This window comes from Mustela lutreola, chromosome 7 (genome assembly GCF_030435805.1).
Source record: "Mustela lutreola isolate mMusLut2 chromosome 7, mMusLut2.pri, whole genome shotgun sequence".
Lineage (NCBI taxonomy): Eukaryota > Metazoa > Chordata > Mammalia > Carnivora > Mustelidae > Mustela > Mustela lutreola.
In genome coordinates, this window is record NC_081296.1 from 3,848,566 (window position 1) to 3,873,090 (window position 24,525).

Here is a 24,525-nt window from a genome sequence, read left to right on the forward strand (position 1 = left end):
GAGAGGTGTTCCAGCACAAGTCCTCAGCAGGGACTGGGGCGAAAAATAGATGCAACTAGGTCAGGCGCGAGGCGCCGTGCTCGGGCAGCGCCGCAAGCCCTGGAGGCCACACTTAAGGAGCTTACTGGGTGGGCAGACTCCAGGGTGCTGGGGTCTTGGGCCATGGCTCCCTCCTGCCAGGAGTGGGCGTCGGGAGGTGGCTGGAGCCCCAGCCCCACGGAGCTCCCACCAGCCACCTTTCTCGAAACCTGGCAGGTGCCCTCTGTGGGTGGGGGGGGACTGGCTTTGCACCGGGTTTGCCCGGCTGGCACCCAGGGCTGGCTCAAGTAGACCCTTGTCAATGATGAAGCAGGCACTCTGGCTCCTGCCGGACCCCCGGCTGGCATCCGACACTGGCTGCCCATCCTGGCTCCGCGCCTGGTGTTTCGGCGGGCCCCTGCCCACCTGCCACCCACGGTCAGTCTTTCTCGGCTCGTCACAGGCAAACCTTCGCTGCCACCCTGCTTTGGGGCAGAGCCCCGGCTGCTGCCCACCATCCCCGAGACGCCGTCTTTAATCCTGAACCCAGTCCACGCAGCGGCTGGTGGGGGATTTATTCGGGTGTTCCTTCTTGTGAACAGCCCAGGTTTGGCTGAAGACCTTTGTATTCCTTACATCCAAGCAGCCGGCACACGGCCCAGCCTCCTCTCCTCCCCGTTTGATCCCCTCTGGCCTCTTCCAAGCCATCCACGTGCCCATCTCCATCCTCCTGGGCCCACCTGGTCCGCATATCCTGGTGACGTCTCTGTGCCGGGCTCCGGCGAGACGCAGCTGGAGGTGGAGGCGCCAGACCCCTCCCTGGATGCACTCCTGGACTAACAGGGGGTTCAGACAGCCCAATAGGACAAGGCAGAGCAGACGTGCAGCCAAGCGTTGGGAGGGCCTCGCCAGGGAAGCAGCAAGGGCTGTCCGCAAGAGGTTGCGAAGGGTGAACGGGAGTCCGACAGGAGGGCTACGGGACGGAGGGCTTCCAGCGGAGGCGATGATGTGGACAGAGCTATGGGGCACACAGGACACGGTGTGCCAGGGAAGCAGGGGCAGGACATGGCCCCAGGGGACACAGGAGGCGAGCCTCCGGCATGCCGGTGCATCCCGGTGCGGACAGCAGGCCCGCTGCACTCTCCCGCGCCCTCCGGAGCGGTTTCCTCGCGGCTCTACCTTCCGTGCCGGGATCACGGCAAGCTTGGTTTGCAGGACTGATCTAAACCCTGCACTGAGGTTTTCGCTGCTCCCTTCCAGAGCCAGGCCTAGGACTCCGCGCGCTCCAAGCCAACGACGTATCAGCGCTGCGTCTATGCTCCCACTCTCCCCTGCCTGGCCTGCCTCACCCCTGCACGCTCACCTCCGAGCCCCAACCAGAGCAGGGTCGCTGCTGAAACCGTAAGATGCTGCCGAGCGGCACACCCAGAGCGGACGCGTCTTCTCAGAGGTGGACGCCCCTTTGCTGTAGGTCTCCAGCGGTGTGGTGACGAGACACGGGGCCCGAGGGGGTGCTGTCGGGCAAGCCAGAGAGTGGGGGGCGCACCGTTCGGGGCCGACCTCCTTCGGGAGTGATCTCGTGTGTTCACAGGGAGAGGCAGCCGCGAGGCACACAGGCCGCAGCCTCGGGGCTGGTGACTGGGAGCGTGACCCGCGCGGGCCCAGGTGTGGCCGAGGGCTCGGCCGCAGCCACTCGGATGTTCTGAGGGCCCCGGGCTCTTCCTCGTGCCCCGCCTGGCCGATTATGCAGTGGGGCCTGAAGAGAAGGAGACCGTGAAATGCTAATGGCCGGCTCTATGAAGGAAAGACCCTGCCGAGAGCACCTGCCAAGTTCACGGTGAGCTGTCGCACCGGGCCCACGGCCGGCTGACCCAAGTCCAGCGCGCAGCCCGCGGAACTCCTGAAGGTCAGCCGGTGGTTGCTGCAGGCCGCGAGGAGCCAGCGCCTGTGCACCCCGCCGCGTGGGGTCCCGGGGAAATAATCCTGCGGTAGGAAGGGCTGGGGACGTGGGGACGGGGGTGTGTCCTGTGTGTAAGCTGGTTTCCGACTCAGCTCTGGAAGCCCCCTGCTGCGTCCACACCTTTCGGGACGTCTGTTCCACGTTGTGCACGAGAGCCCGTGTCGGGGGATGGAAGCGGGAGGTCAAGTCAGGCAGCTGTTACGTTTCTGTGGACTCTGGTTCTCCTGCTCAGACAGACGAGGCAGGACTGTGCTTCTCAGCCCCTGGAGCGTGGGCCTGGTTCTGGGATGCGCTGAGTCCACGGTCGCGTGAGCCGCGGTGGGCCTCGCTCGCAGTTCCCTTCCCTGCGTGTGAGCCTGGGGGGCCCGCCGGCTGTGTCCCCGACTCCGAGCGAGCGTTCGGAGTGGACACCCCGCTGGCCAGAAGCAACCCTTGCTGCTTGAAGCCCCTGTGGCGAGGACCCCGTCACCCTGACGGACGCATGAGGTGGCCTCCCGTGGGCACCAAGCAGTGCAGGGGGAGGGCAGAAGGTGAGCCCTTGCGTGTCCTCGGGGACGTGCGGGACAGGCTCGAGCAGCTGCGTCTGGCTAGCGGAGGGCAGGGGGACTGTAGGGGCTCGGGGCATCCAGGCGACACCGTGGATGGCAACCACACCCCCTTTCCTCAGACCTGGCTCCCAGGGGTAGGCGCGGGGCCAGGGGTAGGGTCTGGAGCCAGGAGACCCAAGTCCATGAGGGACTCCATCCCTCAGGTGACCTTGGAGCAACCTTGCATAAGTCCCTCCCTTTGCGGTGGCCCTCAGTGTCTTCAGATCCCTCCAGCGGTCACGTTCCAAGGCCTGCTGACACCCACGCGGCCTACTTCCTGGAGCAGGCTGTGTCCACCCGCCCCGCAGGGGTGTGTGTGTGTGTGCGACACAGAGACTATAGCCCGAGAGCTCCACGGAGACGGTCTTCTTTCTCGGTCTTCTTTAAAGGCTCTCTTGCCCTGATGTAACCCATTCAGGCCAACGCCTGCTCCAAATTCCCACTGACTCGGCCTCTCCTGCCCCCGACACACTCACACACAACGGACCCGCCTTCTGCTCCCCAGCGACACAGGGCACCCCGCAGCCCCCATCTTCTCTCACACACTCGTCCCTGAAACCTCCTGGGCCGGACGCCACGTGACCCCACGGCCTCCCCCGCAGTAGAAGAGCTCGTTCCTGCCCGGGTTGGCGCCTCGAGCTCCAGCACGATGCTGATGGCCTTGCACCCAGACCCCGGCGGTAGGCACGGCTGTCCCTCTGGGCCAGCTCGGAGCCTGAGGCCACATATTCACTGACCAAGTACCTCGTGCCAGGTGTAAGGAGGGAGCGTGAGGGCGGTCTGGCCCCCCAGGGGCCCCCACCAGGCCGGTAGGGTGGCGGACGGCGCGGAGCGGCTCCGATGAGGCAGGCGGGGGTGGGGACGTGGTGGGAGCCGGGGCAGTGAGCACCCCCGGCTGGGGCGGGGGCCTGGGAGGGGGCGCGGGACCTGCTAGGATTCCACGAGGCAGGAAGGCGGGACGACCGGGCGTGGGGTGTGGGGCGCAGGGCTCCCAGCTCCGGCTGGACGCGGGGCACAGGAGGAGGCCCGGGGAGGATGAGGCTGTGGGCCCTGCTCAGGGGGCTGCGGGCGGAGTGACGGCGTCAGAGGCTCCCGGGGCAGCCTGGCTCATAAAGCCAATAACGTGGGGTCAGGGCCGGGGCCCCGGTTCCTCACGGGTGCAGCCCGGACTCCAGGATGTGTGCTGGGCTGGGTGAGACACCGAAGGAAGCAGGTGCTGACAGGCGGGACAAGCTCCCGTCCCGCAACTGCGCGCGGAGGGGAAAGACTGACGAGCAGACAGACAGCCCCGGCCCCCATCCCAGCGCGCCCCGGCCCCCGCCCAGCTGTGGGAGCTCTGGCGGGCGGCCTGCTGAGCCTGGATCTTCTCGGGGTGGTTGAGGGTGGACTGGGGAGGCCCGTCTGAGGTGCCGAGCGCAGGACCGGAGGAGGCATGCGGAGTTCTGGCGTCTGCTTCAACCGGAGCTCCCGAGAGGACGTTGCAGCTTTGCGACGGAGCAACACGGCGGGACTGGTAACTTCCGGCCTGACCCTTCCGGGCAGAGCTGGCTTCCGAGCGCCAGACGGGACCCACGTTTGGGGCTCCCCCCTCCGAGGGTTCCACCCTGAAATTCTTAGTGCTTTTCTCTTAGAATTTTCTGTTCTGTAAGTGACGTCTGGTGGGACACTGCAGGGTCCCGGGGCCCTAGATTGTGTGTTCTCCCTCTCCAGCCCCAGGATGGGCTCCCGCTGCCCGCTCCCCACCCCCACAGCTGCCCTCTGTCCGGCTACAGGCTGGCATAGGCGGGGGCACTGGACTTCACCTGCGGGAGCCCCAGTGTGAGGATGAGGGGGGTCCAGGGCGCATCCGTGGGGTCTCAGGGAAGGGCGCGAGACAGCAGGGTGCACTCGGTGGGTGACCCCCATCCCAGTGCACAGGTTGTGGGGGTTGAAGTTGCAGGTCACCTGCCCGCCACGGGTTGGGGTGATGGGCTGTGAGGACGGGGGTGACTTCCCCAGCCTGGGCCGCAGCCTTGCGTTTTCCCTTGTGGTGGGCCCTGGAAATTACTCGGCTGAGTCTGCCAGCCGAGCCCATGCTTCCCCTTCCCCTCCTCAGCGCCGAGCCCATGGCTCTGGGGCGACATGGCCAGATGGTGCCACGTGCGCCATGGGGCGAGGGGTCAGGTCCTTCTGTGCTGGGCACACAGCTGGCAGGGGTGCCTATGGGGTGGAGAGCACTGCCCGATTTCCCGCCGAGGGAACTGCTCGGGAGGCCGGGACAGCGCGGTTCCAACTCTGGAGGTCGGCGCCGAGGTCCGGGAGATGCGGCTTCACAGACACGCTCGGTATCATGGTCCTAGTGGGCTCAGCCTGACGACAGCGTGGCCCCTAGACAGCTGCCTGGAGCCCCTGCCTGGACCCCGACCCTCCGGGGCCCCGCACCCCTGCTGTGTCAGCGTGGCCCCAGGCAGGCGCTCCGCAGCTCGCCCATCAGCCCGCACCAGCCTCACAGCCTTGCCGCGTGAGGATAAAAAACCCATCTCACCGACAGACGAACTGAGGCACAGAGTTTGGGGGCAGAGGTGGGATTTGAATGCCCATCGGACCGTGCACCATCCCTCTCTGCCCATCACGTGTCCCCACGCCCCGCCCTTCCAGGAGCCCGTGGTGGGGGCCGGGGCCCAGCTGGTGGTCACCTCCGCCTTCAGCCGCTCTATCTCGGTCTCGCCGTCCTCGATCTGCCGCCGCAGCTGCTTGGCCACTGTCTTCTCTGTCTCTACGATCTGCAGCAGGTGCAGGTACTTCTGCATCAGCGCCTCGTGCTCCGTGGCCAGGGTCCGGTAGCTGCGGGCAGGTGGACACGCAGGTTACCACGCCACGGGCCTGAGATCCGCAGGTCCAGCCCCAGGTGGGACCCCCAGCGGCGGGACTCTGGAGAAGGTCCCACTGCCGCACACAGCGCCTGAGGCCTCCCTGCCAGATCTCGTCTTGCACTCGGACCTGTGGGTCCCATGGGGGGCCTTCTCACCCACTGAGGCCCCTGGGCCTTTGCATAGGCGGCTCTTCTGTCGGAAGCCCATTCCCCCTGCCTCTTTCCTGGCCTGGCTCTGGCTCCAGCTGCCATGCTGTCTTCTCCGACCCAGACCATGGGGATGTCCCACAGCCCAGGTCTCTGGGCACACACCCACCCAAGGGTGGCCTTGGTCAGGAGGCTTGTGTTGGGGGAGACTGGCAACAAGACTGGAGGGTTAGAGTCAGGTCAGAGGGCCCCCAGAGGATAAGCAAAGGGCAGAAGAGATAGCCCAGCATTGTGTACGTTCACAGGCCTCAGACTTGCAGGGCATCACGGCTGGGGGCAACCTGGAAGACCAGCCAGGTTCCAGGCCTCTGAGGGGGGAGCCGGGTCAGCTGTGTCCTGGGCCAGGGTTCTCCCCGACACCCCACAGCACAGGCAGGGCCACTGGCGGCGCCAGAGCTGGGGAAACACCGTTCCGTAAAGGAGGGCCCACGGGCTTCGCAAGGGAAGCTCTCAGTGGGGCCCATCGGGGAAGCCAGGCAGGGACTCCGAGGGAAAGCCCACCCTGCTCCCCACTCACCCGTCCGTTCACCCACCTCGTCCTCCCCTCCCCTCCCCCGCCCGGTGCCCTCGGAAGCCTCCCCTCCCCCGCCCGGTGCCCTCGGAAGCCTCCCCTCCCCCGCCCGGTGCCCTCGGAAGCCTCCCCCCCCCGCCCGGTGCCCTCGGAAGCCTCCCCTCCCCCCCACCGCCCGGTGCCCTCGGAAGCCTCCCCCCCCCCTCCCCCCCCCCGGCCCGGTGCCCTCGGAAGCCTCCCCTCCCCCGCCCGCGTCCCCAACCTCCTCCCAGCCGGGGCTTCACGGTCTCTGGCCGCCAACCTCAGCGGCCGGAGCCCCCGCCCCCTTCCATCTCCACGCCCCCCACCCCGCTGGCGGCCGTGTTCTGCCTCGCAGCCTGCCACGTCACCGTCTGGCTCCCCGGCTGCGTCCCGCCGGCACCCCCCACCCCTCGCGGCTGCCGCTGCCCTGCGGGTGTGGGTTCTGGTGGAAGCCCGGTCCTCAGACCCAGTCCGCTCGCTGGGTCCGGCCGCGCTCGCTCCCTCGCATACCCAGGAGCCCGGGGACCTCAGGGTCATGCCGCAGTTTGCTTATCTGTGACCTGGGTCTGCGCCAGTGAGGGACAGTTCAGCACACGTGACGCATTCGCGCTGGGACGACCATGGTCCCCTCCCGTCAGACCGCGGAGGCCCTGCTCGCTCCATCCTGAACCCCTGAATGCCTGTCCCTTCAGCGTCAGCGGCGGTCCCTGTCCCACGGGCTGTCTCTCTTCGGCACATAGGGAGGCCTGAGTCCCTCCACGTGAGGGACACACCCAGCTCCCTCCCACCCGTGCAGCAAGGCTGTTCAGAGAGTAGCCTGTCCTCACTCGTCCCCACATCTGTCCCCCCACTTGCTCCTAGGCTGGGGCAGCCAGGGGCGGCAGCACACCCACAGCACTGGGGTCACTGTCGGGGGTCATCCATGGGCTCCCCATGTGCTCAGTCAAGGGGCACTTTCCCGTCTGGCATCTTCTTACATGGCTTTCTGGTGGCCCTGAATGCGGCTGGTCAGTGGGCGCCAGGCTAGCAATGCTGGCTTTCGTCACCGGCTCGGGAGCCACACACACGTGCTCTCAGCCTCAATGATGAGAGCCCAGGCGGTCGTGCGTGGGAACAGCCTCGCATGGAGGCAGGGGTGGGGGCCCTTCGGAGGCTGAGAAAGCCCGGTCCCCTGACAGGGTCAGAGGAGGCTGGCTCCTGCTGGCCTGATGGTGGCAGGACCTGGAGCGTATCCCTGGGGGGGGGGGTCCTGACCCCGATATCAACGCTCCGTCCCAGCCTTCCCCCATCTAAAAGTCAGTGAGGCTGCGAGAGTGGACTCTGCTTGGCAGGACCGTTCACCAAAGATGAGGACTCGGCTCCCCTACCAGAATGAGTGTGAACGGAGAATATTAGGTTTCGAAGTTTCTTTCTCCCACTTCCCAAGAGGCTCCGTTCTCTTAGCTTGCAAAGGGAGCTCAGTGGAGAGACGGTGGGGTCTGTCTTCACACTGCCGCATTTCTCCACACTCCAGGGCTGTGGGAATCCGGGACTTGGGTGGTTTGTCATGGATGCTGGCGCCCGGCGTGGAGCAGGATCTCCTGGGCAGCCGATCTGGGCTGCCCCGCCTCCCCCGCCCTCTCCTCCAGTAACGAGGTACGGAGCACCTCTCTGGGCAGCACTGCCTTTGGAGACTCAGACTCAGAGCTGGATAGAAACTTGGGAGCCACAGCCTAATTTTATACGTGAAGAAACCGAGGCCCGAGAGGGGACGTGCCTTCCCCTAAATGACAGTCTGGGAGCACGGCAGCTGGAGCTAGAACAGGGCTCCAGTCCCCGACAGCGGGAGCTGCTCGGCTCACACCCCGCGCCCTCCCTGAAGTGTGGACGGTGCACGCACGGGCAGGGAGAGCACGCTGTGGACCCCACAGCGCCTACCTCGGTACGTACAATGTATCTAGTACGTAAATGCATACAGAAACCAAATAAGGTTCGGGCAACACTGCTCACTGCTCAGCAGAGCTGTGGAACAGAGCCAGGCTCCCTCCTGACCCACACACACACCTCACACTCACGCACACTCACGATGGACTGGGCTTGAGGCTACATAGGGTTCACAGTCTGCGCTTTCCCCCTAGCGACACAATGCGTGTAAGTCAGCCCCAGGACGGCCTCTCCCGCGTGGGGGTGTAAGCGCTCCGAATCCCTGGGACCACAGATCTGATGTGCTTCTGCCCCTGCTCCTCCGTGGTGCTACAGGACACAGCGGGCCTGAAGATGGGGAGACGGTCTTGGTGGGCCTGACCTAATCGCTCGAAGCACCTGAGATGCTGTTTTCTCTGCCGGTCACAGAAGGGGGAGGTCCGAGGTTTGGGGCTGCAGAACCCTGCGTTAAAATTCGAGGTTTAATGTGCGTAGACTGGAAGGTGCAGGTGAGAAAAGCATATGGTTGATGGTGTCGGGCTTTGATCTGCGCGTACCGCACCTGGGAGAAAGAACCTTCTGTCCCCCCGGCAAGCCCCCTCACACCCCCAGCCAGCCCGACCCCACAGGCGACTCCAGCTCAGAGTCCTTCGCCACAAGCGAGCTGTGCCTGTGACAAAACTTCGCGCCACTGGACTCAGATGGCGTGCCCTAGCTTGCATGTGGCTTTTCCTCCTCGGCACGCTGACTTTGCTGTTCAGCATTTTGTGACACATGTTTCGGGCGGGCGCCTTTCCGGTGCTGGGCGGTATTGTCGCCTGGACGTACCGGGGCTTGTCTGCACGTCTGTCTGTCTGCGGACAGACACCTCGGCTCTTTCTAGTCTGGGGACTACTATACACGGAGCTATGTGCACAGGACCGGTCGTGGATGTTTTTGCTTCTCTCTTATAAACACCGAAAGGTTGACATTGCTGGTCATGGAGCCAGCCTAGCAATCTTTAAATGGCTGTTTTTTAAGCAACTGTCTAACAATTTTCTGTAGTGGTTGAGCCACTTTCTGCGCCTGCCTGCGTGTGTGCCTTACGGGGTCCCACCCCAGCCCGGCCTCCGCTGGGTCTCCGTCACCTCCGCCAGGCGAGGCTCCAGGGTCTCACACGGTCTCTGAAACATTTTAGTATCAATATATGTTCTAAACCAGCGCAGTCCTGGTCCTCAGAAGGTACAACCGATGAGAACTCTGCATTCTGCATCGCTTCAACACGTAGAAAGCCCCTCCCCGTCAGCAGACTCATGTGGTTCTCAGAACAGCCCAGCTCTTGGCTCCTGGTGGGGGGACGGAGGCCCACCGGCTCTTCTTGAGGCTGGGTCCTTCCGCCGTGAACCCATCCTGCACAACGCTGACAATTTCCACGCCAAACTGTAGCTCTGACGGCATTACTCCCCTGGTATAAAAGCTTTGATGGCTCCCGCTGTTCACAGAGTAAAGGTCCAACTCCCCAGCTGGGTGTTCGAGACCCGTTATGACCCGATTACACTTCACCTTCCGAAACCCACACTGTGTCTGTTCATTAATCCTGCAGGTCTCTCTCGTACATCGGCGCCTTGGGGGTGGGACTGGGGCTGGGGGCCAAAGCGCTCATAGTTAAGCCCATTACGCCCTTGGTCCTCTGGCTCAGGTCAGACGTCACCCTATATCCAGCTTCCCTCATCTCCCTGCAGATGGAAGTAGTGTCTCTCCCCCATGGTGCCCTGTATCCACCAGGGCCTTTGTGTGCAAGAGCTAGCTGCGACCATGTCTAATGTCTTCCTAAGTGGACACGATGTCCCTGGGGGACACCTGCATCCACCCCTCTCTGCCCAGAACCACAGTCAGAGCCTGACTCTATAAGTGCACCTGTGAGTACCGGCTGGACTGGATACTCCCTGAGAACAGGGAAGGACATGGCCTGACCTCGAGGTCATAGTTAGTGCTATGGCCATTGTAAAGGGCTTGTGGTCGGCTGGTTTGTTCCAGGGCTCAAAGAAGGGCCCTGGTATCCATCCACCCACCCATCCGTCCATCTGTCCATCCGTCCATCCATCCATCCATCCATCCATCCGTCCATCCATCCATCCGTCCATCCATCCATCCATCCGTCCGTCCATCCATCCGTCCATCCGTCCATCCTTCCATCCATCTGTCCATCCGTCCATCCACCCATCCATCCATCTGTCCATCCGTCCATCCATCCATCCATCCGTCCATCCATCCATCCATCCATCCACTCACACACACACCATCCACGCGTCATCACTGTCCATCCACCATCACACGTACTTGAGACCCGTCCACTTATCGTCCATCTACCCTCCACACATTCATCTTTCACCTTCCGCTCGGCGTCCAACCTTGCCTCCACCCTCGTCCGGTCGTTCACCCTTGATTTCTCCCGATCCACCTGCTCATGCCCCTGTAAGCCCCGGGGACCCGAAGAATCAGACTTGGTCTCTGCCCTCAGGACCTTACACTTAACAAGCAGAGAGACGCAGAGACACAGCAGTCTGCACTAAGCCGGAGAGATCACCCGCTGAGAGGGGGTGCCTCTGGGGGTCCCTGCCCTTGGATGAGACTTGATTCTGTCAGGGGTTGTCAGCTGGGGAGCCACACCCCAGCCCATAAGCCTGTCACTTCCCCACGACCCGGAAGACTCTATCCACGGTGGGGCCCTGTTTTCTCCGCAGCGTACGTGGAGAGGCCTGAGCTTTTCTCTCTGTCTGGCCCCTCCAGGGAGGGGCATGCCCTGCGGGGGATGAGGAGGAGCTCTGGAACCCCCGAGCTCAGAGAGGTTGAGAGATTTCCCTATGTAGAACAGGAAACAGGCTCCGAGGAGAGGCAGGAGCTGTTCATGGTCACGCAGCAGATCCGTGGCTGCAGCTGGCTTGGAGCCCGGGCTTAGGCTTTGGTAGCCATAAGATCCTTGACCCCAACCAAAGAGGGCTCAGCTCCCCTACTGGAGAGGAAGGAGCCGGTGCACTGAAGCTGGCGGGAGGCTGCTCCTCCCGTCTCCCTGCTCCCGGGGGCACCGAGGGTGGCACAGACCCAGAGCTCTGGGATCCGAGGGGACCCCTGCCAAGAGCCCTCCTTACAACTCGCCTTCTCTCTCCCTCCCTCCCGTCCCTGCCCTCCCCCTCGGGGCCGCGGTTTGCTCCGGGCAGGGCCCTTGTGTTCCGCCTCTTTGGCGGCGACGGCGGGGTGGGCAGGACGTACCTGGCGTGAGCGATGGCCGCCACCCACTCGTCACAATCCTTGGCATCCTCCGTCCTCAGCTCCAGGGCTTTCTGGTTCTCGTGGCTGAAGTTAACGGTGAAGTAATGCTGCACCGGGAAGAAGACAGCTCTGGTCACCAGGGTGTCCACGCGGCCCTCCGTCCGGCTCTCGGGCCGGACGCTCGCGGCCACGCCAGCCAGCTGCAGACTCGTTCTGGGGCCCGGGAAGGCCATTCCAGTAAACATTTTCAAACTCGTCTAAGGCAGGCTTTGTACATGGAACAGAGCCTACACTTAGGATAGGAAGGAAGCAAAACCTGATTTGTCAACAAATTGCAAAAAAGCCAGTTTTAAACCATCAGGTGTGCTGGGAGGAAGGCAAAAACACCACGGGGGACCGCCTCTGGGACGTGGGTTCCCGCTGAGGGCCGTGTGCCTGTGTTCCGCTCCCAGAAAGGTATCAAGCCCTCCTCCGGTCCTGGGGTGAAAGCATGAACAGACAGGGCCCCGAGGAGCACCCCCGGAAGCCCCGCCGTGGGGTGCAGGTGACTTGGACCCGCCTTAAGCCCAGGGCCAGGGGCCAGCACCCCCGCCACCCCCGCTGGCTCCCGGGAAGCAGAGCAGCCGACAGCACACACGCATCTGTTATAGTCTCCCTGTTAAGGCAGCTCAGCTCCCCGCACGGTGCCCGCAGCCCAGCGAGCACACCTGTTTGCTGCGGTCATCGCTGGGAGGGAGGAGAGAGCAGAGGGCGGTGGGGGCGGAGAAAGCCCGTCGGGTCAGCCCGGGAGTGCAGGATGGCTGCCCCGCCGACGGAGAGCGGGTCCATCCAGGTTTGAGGTGCGCTGGACAGGGAAAGTGGGGGCAGCACAGGTGTCCGGAGGGCCCCGTGTGTTCGGGCTGTGAGGGGCTGGACGGCAGGAACACAAGTGCCAGACACGAGGTGGGCAGGGTCCCAGTGGTGGTGTCCAGGGCGGACGGGCTGGGAGGACTGCGTCCGCGCACACCTCTGGTCTCATCCCGCTGGAGGTGGGAGAGAGGCAGGCGGTGGGGTGCAGACACGGACCCGCAGGCCCGCCGCTCAGAGGTGTGTCCGGGCCGCGGTGTGGCGGTGAGTCGTGGAGGGGTGCTGTCCCTGTCCCTGCCCCCGCGGCGCCGGGCGGCAGGGAGCAGCCCCCGAGGTGCGGCGCGTAGACTATTTTTAGCGTCTGCTGACATTTACTGTATTTCTGTTAATTGTTAGTCTTGGTGGCGGCCACGGGGTGTGCGTGCGTGTGTGTGTATGTGTGTGCGCGCGGTTGGAGAGTCAGCGTCTCTCTCTTGTTTCCTAGGAAACAGATAACTGGGGCTGTGGAACGAAATGTCAGCTACAGCCTCAAATAACTGAATTCAGAAGGCTCAGGTGGGCGCCCGCCGCCCCGCCCTGGAAGCAGCAGGTACCCAGTACGTTCCACCTCTCGAGAGATGAAGGACACTCCTGCACTCATCTCCCGCGAGCTCACTGGTTCCCGCCTTCCACAGGTGGAGCAGGTGTGATCTGTTTTGCACAGAGGTTGTGCCACTTGCCCAGGGTCACACAGCTGCAAAGCAGACCTTCCCCAGGCACCTGCCGTCCACTCCAGCCAGGGCTTGGCACTGGGGTGGGAAGAAAGCCCACGGAGCCTACAGACGGGTGGGACTCTGGGTTCTAACTCCGAAGCGGGGACACTCAGCTGTACCGTGGGTTGCCTGGGGTCCCCAGGGAGGATGTCCTGGTGCTGCCCGCCGAGGGCCCTGGCCCGCCGAGGGATCTCCTTCCCTGCCAAGCTGCCAGGGGCGGGGCAGGGGGCAGAGCGGCCCATGCCCGGAGGGGCAGGGTGGGCACAGGTCCCTGAGCCTGGCCCTTCTGAGCTGTGGGGAGTGAGGGGCTTCGCAGTCGGCCAGGCCAGCATAGTGGAGAAGCCCGAGGCTGCTGGCCCCCAGGCCCCCTGAAACCCCACTGCAATCCCACCTCAGCAGGAAACAGAACAACAGGCAGCCGGCTTAGAAGCCTCCAGGTTTGAACCTCGCCCGCAGGGACCTCCGCCAGCAGAGACCTCGGCTTTCAAGCATCAGCTCTCCTCACCTCAGGGCAGGATCGGCTCCCAGAGGCTCCCTCCCTGCTCCCGCCCAGCCACCTCCCCAGGAGGCTGGCCCACCTGTCCCTCTCTACCCAGCCTGTTTCCTATTCCTGTGGCCGTGGTCAGGCTCCTCACGAGTGTCCTGCATCTCTTGTTCTTGGAGACAGCACCCAGCCGGTGATGGGTGGCTGGAAGTCCAGGAGCACAGGCTAGTGGTGGGGTGGGTTTGGGGGTCTGGGGGCGGGCATGACCTGGAAATGTCACTGCGGCTCCTGGCAAGCAGACTGGTGGTGCTGGAGGGAGCTCTGAGGAAAGCCGGGGCATCCTTGGGGCAGAGGACAAGGGGTGTGCTGGGAAGGCCACTTGGGAGCTTCTACTAGAGGGGACACTGTGGGGTGTGTCCCAGGCTCGGGCCTGGGCTCTTCGCACACCTGGCCTTGCTGGGAGCATGACCCCCTCCCCTCCCTGCATGCCCCCCTCCCCTCCCTGCCCAGGAGTCACACGGACTCCCTCCCTTCCACAGGGACGCAGAGGCCAGATGCTCAGCAGTGCACAAGGTCCCCTCCAGGAAACAGTGGGTGGCTCGTAGCCCAGCAGGGCTTCTGTGGCCAACCATGGCCCGGGCTGCCCTGTGGGGGCCTCAGAGGGCGTGGGGACAGCGGGCTTCCTCTGTGTGTGCGCTTCCCCCAACACCTGGTCTCCCTAAGCCCGGGGCCAAGTGACTAGTGCCCCTGAAGGGAGAGTAAACTTCCTCCCAGCCCTCCTGAGTCACGCGAATCCTGACCACGGTGGCCACATGCACAAGGCTTTGCTCTGTGTGGGGCTGGGGGTGAGGGAAGGGAGACACGGAGATAGAGACAGAGACGGGGACAGAGAGACACAGAGGCAGAGACAGAGATGCAGAGACAGAGATGGAGACAGAGACATAGAGACGGAGACAGAGATGTAGAGATGGAGACAGAGATGGTGACAGACACTGGTGACAGAGATGCAGAGACAGAGATGGAGACAGAGACGGAGACAGAGACACAGACAGAGGAGAGCAGCAGAGACACAGAAACAGAGAGAGGAAGTAAAATCCGCTGGGAAAGAACGAAGTCCCCACATGCAGAGAAAAGGAGTGAATTCCAGGCTCCTGGAAGACGCTAAGGAAAAGGCAGTTTGACCTGAGGAAAATGGAAGGAAAACGTTGGGTCCTCAGGCCCACGCGCAGAAAGACCCAGTCAGCCACCGGCAGGGCAGGCCCAGGAAGGTGGCCAGTCCCCTGTGGGTGTGGCCCAGTGTTCCGTGCGGGTGCAGGCACCTGTACAGTGGGTGACTGCCCTCTCACGGAGGGCCTGTGGTTGGAGAGGTGAGGTGGGCCCCGCAGGGCCTGTGCCTGGGCTCCCCAGTCACCCAGGGTTCTTTTCACAGCAACGGGCCAGGGGACCCAGAGTTAAGAGGGGCAAGTGGCCTCCTGGTCAGAGAAAGGGCACTGGACGTGGAGTCTGAGCACAGTGCGGCCCGGGGTGGTTGGGGCCCTTCCTCTGGGATGCTTGGCCCCTCCTCCGTGAAGTGGGTAGTGGGCGGACACACCGGGCTCTTGGTCTTTCTGAATTCCACGCTCTCTCTCTCTGCACCTGCACAATCAGTGTGTCCATCCACAGCTCCATCCCCCTGCCTGTCCATCCATGGCTCCACCCATCTACCCACCTCTACACCTGCCCACTGGGAGGGAGAGACCCCGTCAGGAAGAGAATGTGTGCTCTGTGTCTTTCCCCGGGGCTCTGGATAGGCTCGGGATGGTTCCTCGTCTCTCCCGACAGCCTTCAGGAGGCTCTGGGTATCCTCTGGCCCAGCCCCTGTCAGCTGTGCACAGTCCACACAAGGGACATCCCTTGGACATCTGGCTCTGGTGGTCAGGGGCTTGTGGTTCTGGGTCCCACAGGTACTGAAGCAGTTGGAGAGACAGTTCATGGCAGACAACCTCCCCGGGGCGCTGCCCAGACAGCATACTGAAAGCCACCCCCAGGCTTCCTGTGGCCACTGGGTTAGGATGAGGGGAGAGAGCTGTTTCACCTGATACATGGAAGCCAATACAGCCAAGCAAAATAAGGAAACAGAGGATTATGCTCCCAATGAAAGAACAAGATAAAACTCTAGAAAAATACCTTCATGAAACCGAGACAGGTAATTTACCTGATGTAGAGTTCAAACTCAAGGTCACAGAGCAGCTCAATGATCTCAGGAGAAGAACAGATGGACAGAGAGAAAACACGAGAAGGTACCAAACAGAAGTCACAGAGTGAAAAATACAAAACTGAACTGGAAAAAAAAAAAAAGTGCATAAAGGGCTTCCACAGCAGAGCTGACGAAGTGGAAGAAAGGGTCGGTCAGCTGAAGACAGGGCAGGGGAACACACTCTAAAACAGAGCAGTGAAAAGAATAAAGAATTTAAAAAACCAAAGACCGCTCAAGAGACCTATGGAAAAACATTAAGGGAAACAACATTTGCATAATAAAGGTGCCAGAAAGAGAAGAAAACTTCTGTCCCCCGGAAAGCCACAGAAAATGTATTTAAAGAAATAATGGCTGAGAATGACCCTGACCTGGGGAAGGAAACACACACCCAGGCCTGGGAAGCCTAGAGAGTCCCAAATAACACAAACTCAGGGAGACCCACACCGTGACACATCATAATAGAAACATCAAAAGTTAAAAATAAGGGGGACCTTCAAGGCATCCAGAGAAAACAACTGCTTAGGTACAAGGGATCCTCATAAAACTATCCGAAGAGTTTTCAGCAGAAACTATGTGGGCCAGAGGGAGCAGCAGGATATATTCAAGTGTTGAAGGGAAAAAAACTTCCAACCAAGACTACTCCACCTGGGAGGGTCATTGTTCAGAACGGAGGGGGAGAGAAAGTTTTCCAGACAAGCAGGAGCTAAGGGAGTTCATCACCATGGAGCAGGACTATGAGAGCCACTAAAGGGACTTCCTGAAGCTGAAAAGAAAGGGCATTAACTGGGAACAAGAGCACAGATGAGGGGCGCCTGGGTGGCTCAGTGGGTTAAAGCCTCTGCCTTCGGCTCAGGTCATGATCTCAGGGTCCTGGGATCGAGCCCCGCATCAGGCTCTCTGCTCAGCGGGGAGCCTGCTTCCTCCTCTCTCTCTGCTTGCCTCTCTGCCTACTTGTGATCTCTGTCAAATAAATAAATAAAATCTTAAAAAAAAAAGAAAGAGTACAAATGACAACACGAATCTCACTGGTGAAGGTAAACATGTTGTAAAGGCAAGGGGTTCATTCCTCGTGAAGCCAGATGGAAAGTTAAAGGTAGAAGCAATAAAAATGGCTATGACAGGACACCTGGGTGGCTCAGTTGGTTGGACGATGGCCTTTGGCTCAGGTCATGGTCCCGGAGTCCGGGGATCGAGTCCCGCATCGGGCTCCCAGCTCCACGGGGAGTCTGCTTCTCCCTCTGACCTTCTCCTCGCTCATGTTCTCTCTCACTGTCTCTCTCTCAAATAAATAAATAGAATCTTAAAAAAAAATGACTATGACTACAACAATTAGTTAAGGGATACACAAAATAAGAAGATGTAAAATGTGATATCAAAGCGTAAGATCTGGGGAGAGCGAGAAGAAATGCAAAGTTTCAGAATGTGTTCCAACTTAACTTGCTATTGACTTCAAACAGATTAGGGCACACACACAGACACACACACACAGACACAGACACACGCAGACACACACACACACAGACACCTCATTTTATTGTGCATTGCTTTGCTGCACACAGCTATTGCATTTTTCCAAAGTAAAGGTTTGTGACAACCCCACATCAACCATTTTTCCAATAGCATTTGCTCACCCATGTCTCTGTGTCACCTTTTGGTAATTCCTGCAATATTTCAAGCTTTTCACTATTGTTATACTTGTTATGGTGATCTGTGATCAGTAATTCTGACTTGCTGCAGGTTCAGATGGTGCTTAGCATTTTTTAGCAATAAAGTATTTTTAGTATCTGGAAGGTACACTGCTTTTGTATACATCATACTATCACACACTGAATAGACAACACCATAGGGCAAATATGACTTTAATATGTGTGGGAAACCAAAACATTTATTTGACTTGCTTTATTGTGATATTCGCTCTATCGTAGGGATCTAGGACCGACCCCCCAACAGCCGTGAGGTGCGCCTGTAGGCTGATGCGTGTGAGCCATAAGGTAACCACAAATCAAAACCTGTAGCTGATACACAAGTGTGAGATAGAAATCTAAACATAACACTGAAGAAAGGCATCGAACCACAAGGGAAGAGAGCAAGAAAAGCAGCAGAGGAAATACAAAACACCTGCAAAACACTGAAGAAAATGGCAATAAATACTCAGCTATCTATAAGTCCTTTAAGTGTAAACGGACTAGATTCTCCATCCAGAAGATACAGAGTGGCTGAATGGATTCACGCAGAAAACAAGACCCATCTGTATGCTGCCTGCAAGAGGTCAGGACACACAGGCATAAGAACACGCGGACTGAAAGTGAAGGGATGGGAAGAGATACTTCGTGCAGGTGGAAACCCAGAGAAAGCTGGAGTAGCTGCACTTACATCAGACCGAAGTCTTCAAAATAAAGTCCACAATAGCAGACACAGGTGGGTGTTACTGATGACAAAGGGGTTCATCCAGCAGGGAGGTTTGTAAATATTTATGTCCCCAACAGAAATGCACCAAGACATAGAAAGTAAATACTAAAGACCTAGAAAGAGAAACCTGTAGCAACACAAGAGCTCAGGGGACACTAGCACCCCACCTGCACCGGCAGCCAGCGCCTCCGGACAGAAAACCGACAAGGCAACAGTGACCTTAAAGGACACGTTAGACCAAATGCACTTGACAGCTCTGCACAGAACATTCTGCCCCAAACCAGTGGAAAACACATTCTTGTCAAGTGCGCACGGAACATTCTCCAGGGGAGAACATATGTGAGGCCATGAGACAAGTCTCAATGAATTTAAGAAGACTGAACGCACACGGAGCATCTTTCCAGACACCACAATGGTGTGAAGCTGGGAATCAACTGCAAAAGAAAACTGGAGAAAAAAACCACAAATATGTCGAGATGAAACACTACTGAACAAGTGGATCCACGAGGAAACCCAAGAGGACAAAAACCCCTGAGATGAATGAAAGTGAAGATACAATATGTCAAAATCTGTAGGGTGCAGCAAAAGCAGTCGCAGGAGGGAAATTCGTAATGAGACAAGAAACAAGACAAACTCAAGTAAACAATGAAACTTTGCACCTAAAGAGCTAGAAAAAGAGCAATGAGCACAGCCCGACATCCGCGGAAGGAAGAAGACAGTAAAGGTCACGGCAGAAATAAGTGGAAATTCAGACTAAAAAGGCAACAGAAAAAAATCCATGAAAATGGTTGTTTGAAAAGATAAATAAAATTGATAAACCGTTAACTAGACTCAGTAAGAAAAAAGAGAGAAGGCTCAAATCAAGAAAACTAGGAATGAGAGAGCAGAAGTCACAACTGGTACCGAAGAAGTACAAGCGATCACTAGAGACCACGGCGTGCAATTATACGCCAGCGAATAGGATGACTTAGAAACGCCGGATAAATGCCGAGAAACACGCAGTCTTCCAAGACCGAGTCATGAAGAGATAGAAAATCTGCACGGGCCAGTCACAGTAAGGATATTGATTCAGTAATCAAACCTCCCGACACAAAATGTCCAGGGCCAGCCCGCTTCCCTGGTGGGTGCTCCGGGACACAGAGAGATTTCACACCGGTCCATCTCAAACTCTGAGCAAAACACTGAAGAGGGGTGAATCCAAACTCAGTTTCCCAGGCCAGCATTACCCTGATACCAAAACCAAACAAGGACACCACACACGAAAAGAGAAAATTTCAGGCCAATGTTCCCATGAACCTACATACAAAAATCCTCGACAAAATATTAGCAAACTAAGTCAGGAACGCGTTGAAAGGATCATATACCGTGACCGAGTGGGATCTGTTCCAGGGATGCGAGGATGGTTCGACATCCACAGACCCATCAATGTCATAGGTCACGTCAACAGAATGAGGATAAAGATCAGATGACCATCTCCACCGACGCAGAAAAGCCCTCGACAAAGTTCAACATCCGTTTATGATAAAACTCTTAAGAAAGGAGGGCTCCACGGACCGTACCTCCAGCTAATAAAGGCCATATACGAAAAACCCACAGCCAGCATCAGACGGAACAGTGACTCTGGGTCCCACCAGAGCTCAAGATGGTCCCAAAGCCTCAGACAGTGTCAGATAGACCCCAGGTCACCTCGGAAGCTGAGCCACCCCTGGGCCTCCCCAGAATGACCAGGTTGTGCAGGGGCAAGTGACGGCCCTGGCACGGCTGCAGACGGGACAGTGGACGTCCTGGGGTCACATGATGACATTCGGACCACATCTCGGGTGCGCCCGGAAAGATGCCCAACCATGGAGGATGCCCTCGAGGCTTCTCAGAGTCCGCAGGACCAGAACAACACGGGGCCTCAGCAGGACCGCGGGACAGGGCCTGAGTCACACTTGCCACGACTACATGACCACGTGGTCGTGCAGGATGGCTCCCCGGGCGGAAGAGCAGCTCGATTCCGGAATTCACCATGGGGACCCCTGGGAACTCTCTGGGGCAACATAGAGCCACACCCGTGGCCCCCCAGCGTCCTGGGCGGGATCAGGACTCACATCCTACAGGATACGTCAGGGATGCAGGATGAACTCAGAAACAGATCTGGGGCTGCCTCTGGGAGTCCGTTTCTGTCTGAATCCCAAGAGGCCCCCTGAGCTGCTGGAATGACCCTGGATGGCAGCAGCAGCTGCAGAATCCACTGGTGGACCACACCTGACTTTGGTACGGGAGCAAGGCTCGTGCATCGACCCCGAGGTGCGACGGACACCCGGCACAGAGCAGTGCCTGCCCCCGCGTGAGGTCGGGCCGTGTGCCTTGACTTGAGGGCCCCTCAGGAGTCCCGGGATGGGTCCGGGAGCACACACGGGGCGGCCAGGCCAGACCGCTCCCACAGAGCACTGGTCACTGTGTCCCTGTCCCCGTGGGTCTCCCCCACGGCTGGACCCTGCGTTCTCATGGGATCGGTCTGGGTGCACCCATGCATCTCCTGGGGACTCGGAGGGGCAGCCAAGCCCAAGAACGGCTCATGTCGACCTTCACTTGCCCCCAGCAGGTTACGGGGGACGGACCCAGAAAGGAGACCTGTGAGCACTGGCCTCACAAGCAGGACCACGCCCTGCCCCTGGGGTGGTGCCAGGACCAGGAGCACACAGCTGGTATCGGTCATGGAAAGTGATGTTCTTCCTGCTTCACTCTCTGCCCGAGTGACTTTTGCATGACTCCGGCCTGTGTCCCCACGGAGCTGGACACTGGCCCCCTCACGGCTCAGTGACAAACACAGGGCCTCCAGGAAGGCTGGGTGCCCCTCCTAGCCAGAGCTTAGCTCACCTCCTGCGTGCTCCCCCTGCGCTCCTAGGCACGAGGCCACGTGTTCCCACGGCCCCGCCCCTTCCCGGGCAAAGCCATGACGGGCTTGCTCTCTGGTGACCTTCTGCGCTCTTTCCCAGGAGCTCGGCAGGCTCAGTCCCGGCTGCGGTGCTCGCGTCCCTCCTCAGACCCCTGAGAGCAGAACGCGGGGGCTGAGGAATGGGGCGAGGCATGGATTTCGGGCACCGGGATTTTTAAGAGCCCCTAGCGGGTTCTGATGCTCCAGCGGTGCCCGCGGCAGAAGTACTTCTCCCAGAGAGCGGCCCCAGCAGCGGTGGGCATGTGCCCCGGGTCACGCCCCAGGTCCCCAGGTGTTTGGAGCGGTGACACGGACAGGCGCGAGCCATGGGCTGGGTGTGGTGGAGGCCAAGACCAAGAAAGAAGACCGAGAAGGACGCAGACGTGGCTCCGAGAGAGGCGGGGCCGGGGGACCGTCGGACTAGGAGGGCGGACAGAGAGCGGGTTCCTGGTCCTGGCCGCGGAGGCCGGGCACACGGGTTCAGCACGTGTTCCCTTCATTCCTGCTGCAGGTGTCCCGAGGCGGTCCTCCCCGTGGCTAAGCTGCTCTGAGCGAGCTCCTTCCTTTCGACCCAGGGATCTCCAACTGAGAAATGCCCCCGGAGCTTGGCACTGTGCCTTGGCCCGGGCACAGGGCAGCCTCCGCTTGCTGGACGGGTGACTGGAAACGTCTGTCGCCGCGGCACAGGGCCTGGCTTATTCACTGGCGGTAGCAAAACCACGAACAGGTGACACTTTGCTTCTCGGGCTCAGGCCGTGGAGCTGGGGGCGCGGGGTGGGGGGCGGAGCCTGGCTTCCCGCCATCCTGTCCAGGACTCTTCAGGGAGACCTGGAGGCTCTGAGCCTTCCTGCGATGCAGGAACCTTCCTGGGGCTTTTTCTGCCACGGAGTCCTTCTGTTTTCAGCTTCTGGAAGATCGACCCACATTCCACAAAACCTGTGTTCTGGGGAGTTCACCTGGAGCCCCTCGGTCTGGAGACCGCTGACCTCGGTTCACATGGGTCACTTATTACCTGGCCTCGGGGTCTTCGAACCATCTCCCCTGAGCATCTGCTCTCTCCTTCACAAAGTGGGAGGGTAGCGTCCGCCGCACAGATTGTTTGAAACAGACAACATGACGGCTCATGGCTCATGGCTCTGTCTCGGGTAAGTTACTCCAGCCCGTGGGTCCACGGCCACAGAGGTCCCGCGTGGCTGCTCCTGAGGGAACCTCTTCTGACCCGGCCTCACTGCTCGAGAGGCTCGCTGAATGCGGAGCGAGCTCCAGGCCGGCCCCGGGGTGCCCTTTGGCTTCCGTCACACACCCGCCTAGATGCTGCTCCGGGGGAAGGCCGGGCCCTGCAGCGGGGCCACAGGCTTCAGGGGCCCCTGCAACTCCCATACCCCGTCCTGCGTGTCCCCCTGGTGGAGCTTCCGTGATGCCCCCGGGGCCGGCGGGGCTGTGCTTGCTGGACTCCCTTGAACCCTGGACTTTCCTTGGCAGTGGCGCGGGCCGCCTGGGGCAGTCACTGTCTCTTCCCAGCCAGGCTGTCTCCTCGATGGACTTGTCCTCACTGCTCTGGGGGAAACCGGGTGGCCGACGGCTGGTCCTGACACCGGCCAGGGATGACAGAGTCACTGAGTGCGACGAAACGGGAGGCCTGGCTTGGAACTGCCCCTTCCCGTGTGGGCACACGTGGCTCCCCACGGCCCCCGTGCAGGAGCCCTGCTGTGTCCCCGTTGCTCTGTGCGTGTTCGAGCTGGGCGGGCAGGCGGGCTTCTAACACAGGTCTCATGGCACACAGCCATGCGGCTGCAGGACACAGAGGATGCAGGGAGACGGCGGGGCCCCCGGGCTCTGCCATCGGGCATCAGAGGGTCAGTGCTCGCCCGTGGCATCTGCACGCCAGACACGTGACGTGCCTTGTCCACTGGACTGTGGCCAGAGTGGGCCACTTCTGGGGGAGCCTCAGGGTCACCGGGGAGCTGTGCTCACCCCTCCCCTCAGCTGGGGTGACCGTGGAGGCCAGTGTCAGGACGAATCTGCATCAGCCCGGCTCTCCAGCGATCCCCACGCCCCCCGCACAGCTCGTCGAACACGAACAAGAAACACGCTCGCTGTGTTAATGCTGGTCCTGGTTGTCGCTGCTGCTTAATCTAGCCTATCCTGACAAACGCATGGCGGGGGACCACCCCCTAAGTCCCGCTGAGGGGTGACGGCCACCTGCGCTGTAGCCACAGGGAGAGAGGACACCGGCGAGTGGGCCTGAGAGATTTGGGGGCTGGTGTGGCCGCCAGTGACTAGAGAGGCACGCTGGGGTCAAGACGTTTCCAAAGCCCGCCGAAACAGAAGTAGGAGTCACCACCCCATCCCAGTGTCCAGGGCCAGGGCCTGGTGTCGGCTAGCTCTGAACCCGCCAAGGGCCCCCGGGACCCGTGCCACAGCTCCGCCGAGCAGGAGTCCAGGCACAGATGGACGGGAAAGCTGGGGTCAGAAGGGCCTCCCTTTGGGACGAGCCCCACCGTGTGGGGCAAGGGGTCTGCAGCCTGCAGAACAGGATGCGGGGGAGGCTCTGTTACATTCTCACAGACGTGCCAGCTGAGGCTTGGGGAGCCTGACAACCTTCCCCACCTAAGAAGGGCCGGGGTCCAAAGCCTGTCCACGTGGCCAGAAACCCTTGCTGCTAGAGGTGGGCAACTCACCCCTCGGCGAGTGGGCTTCGCATTGGAAGGGCTGTGAGCTCCTCCGTGGGAGGGGGTGGGCAGTGGAGGTGTCCAAGGGCACGACAGGTGCCCTCACGGAGGTCGCTGGGCGCAGGCAGCAGTCCAGCCCCCTTGGGTGCAGACGTCACCAGTGCTCCTGCACACACGCGGGGGGCTGAGTCCCGTTCCTGGCCACGTGCACACAGGCGCTCGCCCCTGGATGTTGGGGAAACCGGACTGTACAGATACAGTATGCTAAAATACAGAAGCCTGTATTTTAGGTCTTCCCTTTATGCTCATGGGATCGGACTTGCCAGGCTCCGACCCAAGCAGAAACCAGAGCTCCTTCACACAAGTCGCTGGAGCGGTAGTGACAGACTTTGAGGTGCTGTGATGCTCTGTTTTCTTGGCGGGGGACGGCACACGCAAACTGCCCAGCGGTCGGTGGAGGACGGCTCAGGTTCTGCAGTCACCTGCCCGCCGGTCCCCACACGCTCCGGAGCTTCGAGCAAGTTACCTGACAGTGCTGAGCCTCAGTGTTGCGGTCTCGAAAATGGGTGAGCAGGGACAAGCTCCCAGGGCTGCTGGGGGGACTGAGGAGAGAGCTCACGCAGAGCAGGCACTCTGGTGCCCGGCCCATAGCAGGTGCTTGGCACACAGTAGGTGCTCGGTAAACTGCATTTTTTGTTCCTCCGTATTTATGGGTCTAGGGACGTGGAAGTCCCTCCTGCCCAGCCAGAGGGCGGGTCCTGTGGTGATACCTAAGTCTGTGCCGTAAAGACCCGGTTCCTTCACCCCGTCGGGGCTCCGACCCTTCTCATCGATGGTCAGCTACAACCGCCGCATATCTCCACCTCAGCTGGTGCCCCTCACTGCTCTCCTGCACCT

At 60.4% G+C, this 24,525-nt stretch overlaps 1 protein-coding gene and 1 long non-coding RNA gene across 6 annotated transcripts in view; one reads left to right on the top strand and one right to left on the bottom strand.

Moving 5' to 3' along the window:
• Window positions 1-24,525, bottom strand: part of RASGRF1 (Ras protein specific guanine nucleotide releasing factor 1) — an 88,115-nt gene that overhangs the window by 58,823 nt on the left and 4,767 nt on the right. For all 5 annotated transcript variants that reach the window (XM_059179798.1, XM_059179795.1, XM_059179794.1 and 2 more), the window contains exons 2-3: window positions 11,307-11,413; window positions 5,241-5,388 (exon numbers count right to left, since the gene is read on the bottom strand). In XM_059179798.1, the coding sequence (XP_059035781.1) occupies window positions 5,241-5,388; window positions 11,307-11,413 (255 nt within the window). The remainder of the gene's footprint in view (window positions 1-5,240; window positions 5,389-11,306; window positions 11,414-24,525) is intronic.
• LOC131835489 (uncharacterized) overlaps window positions 1-24,525 on the top strand; it is a 38,968-nt gene that overhangs the window by 3,386 nt on the left and 11,057 nt on the right. Inside the window, exons 2-3 of the long non-coding RNA XR_009355186.1 lie at window positions 21,468-21,683; window positions 21,861-24,194. This is a non-coding gene — a long non-coding RNA (uncharacterized LOC131835489). The remainder of the gene's footprint in view (window positions 1-21,467; window positions 21,684-21,860; window positions 24,195-24,525) is intronic.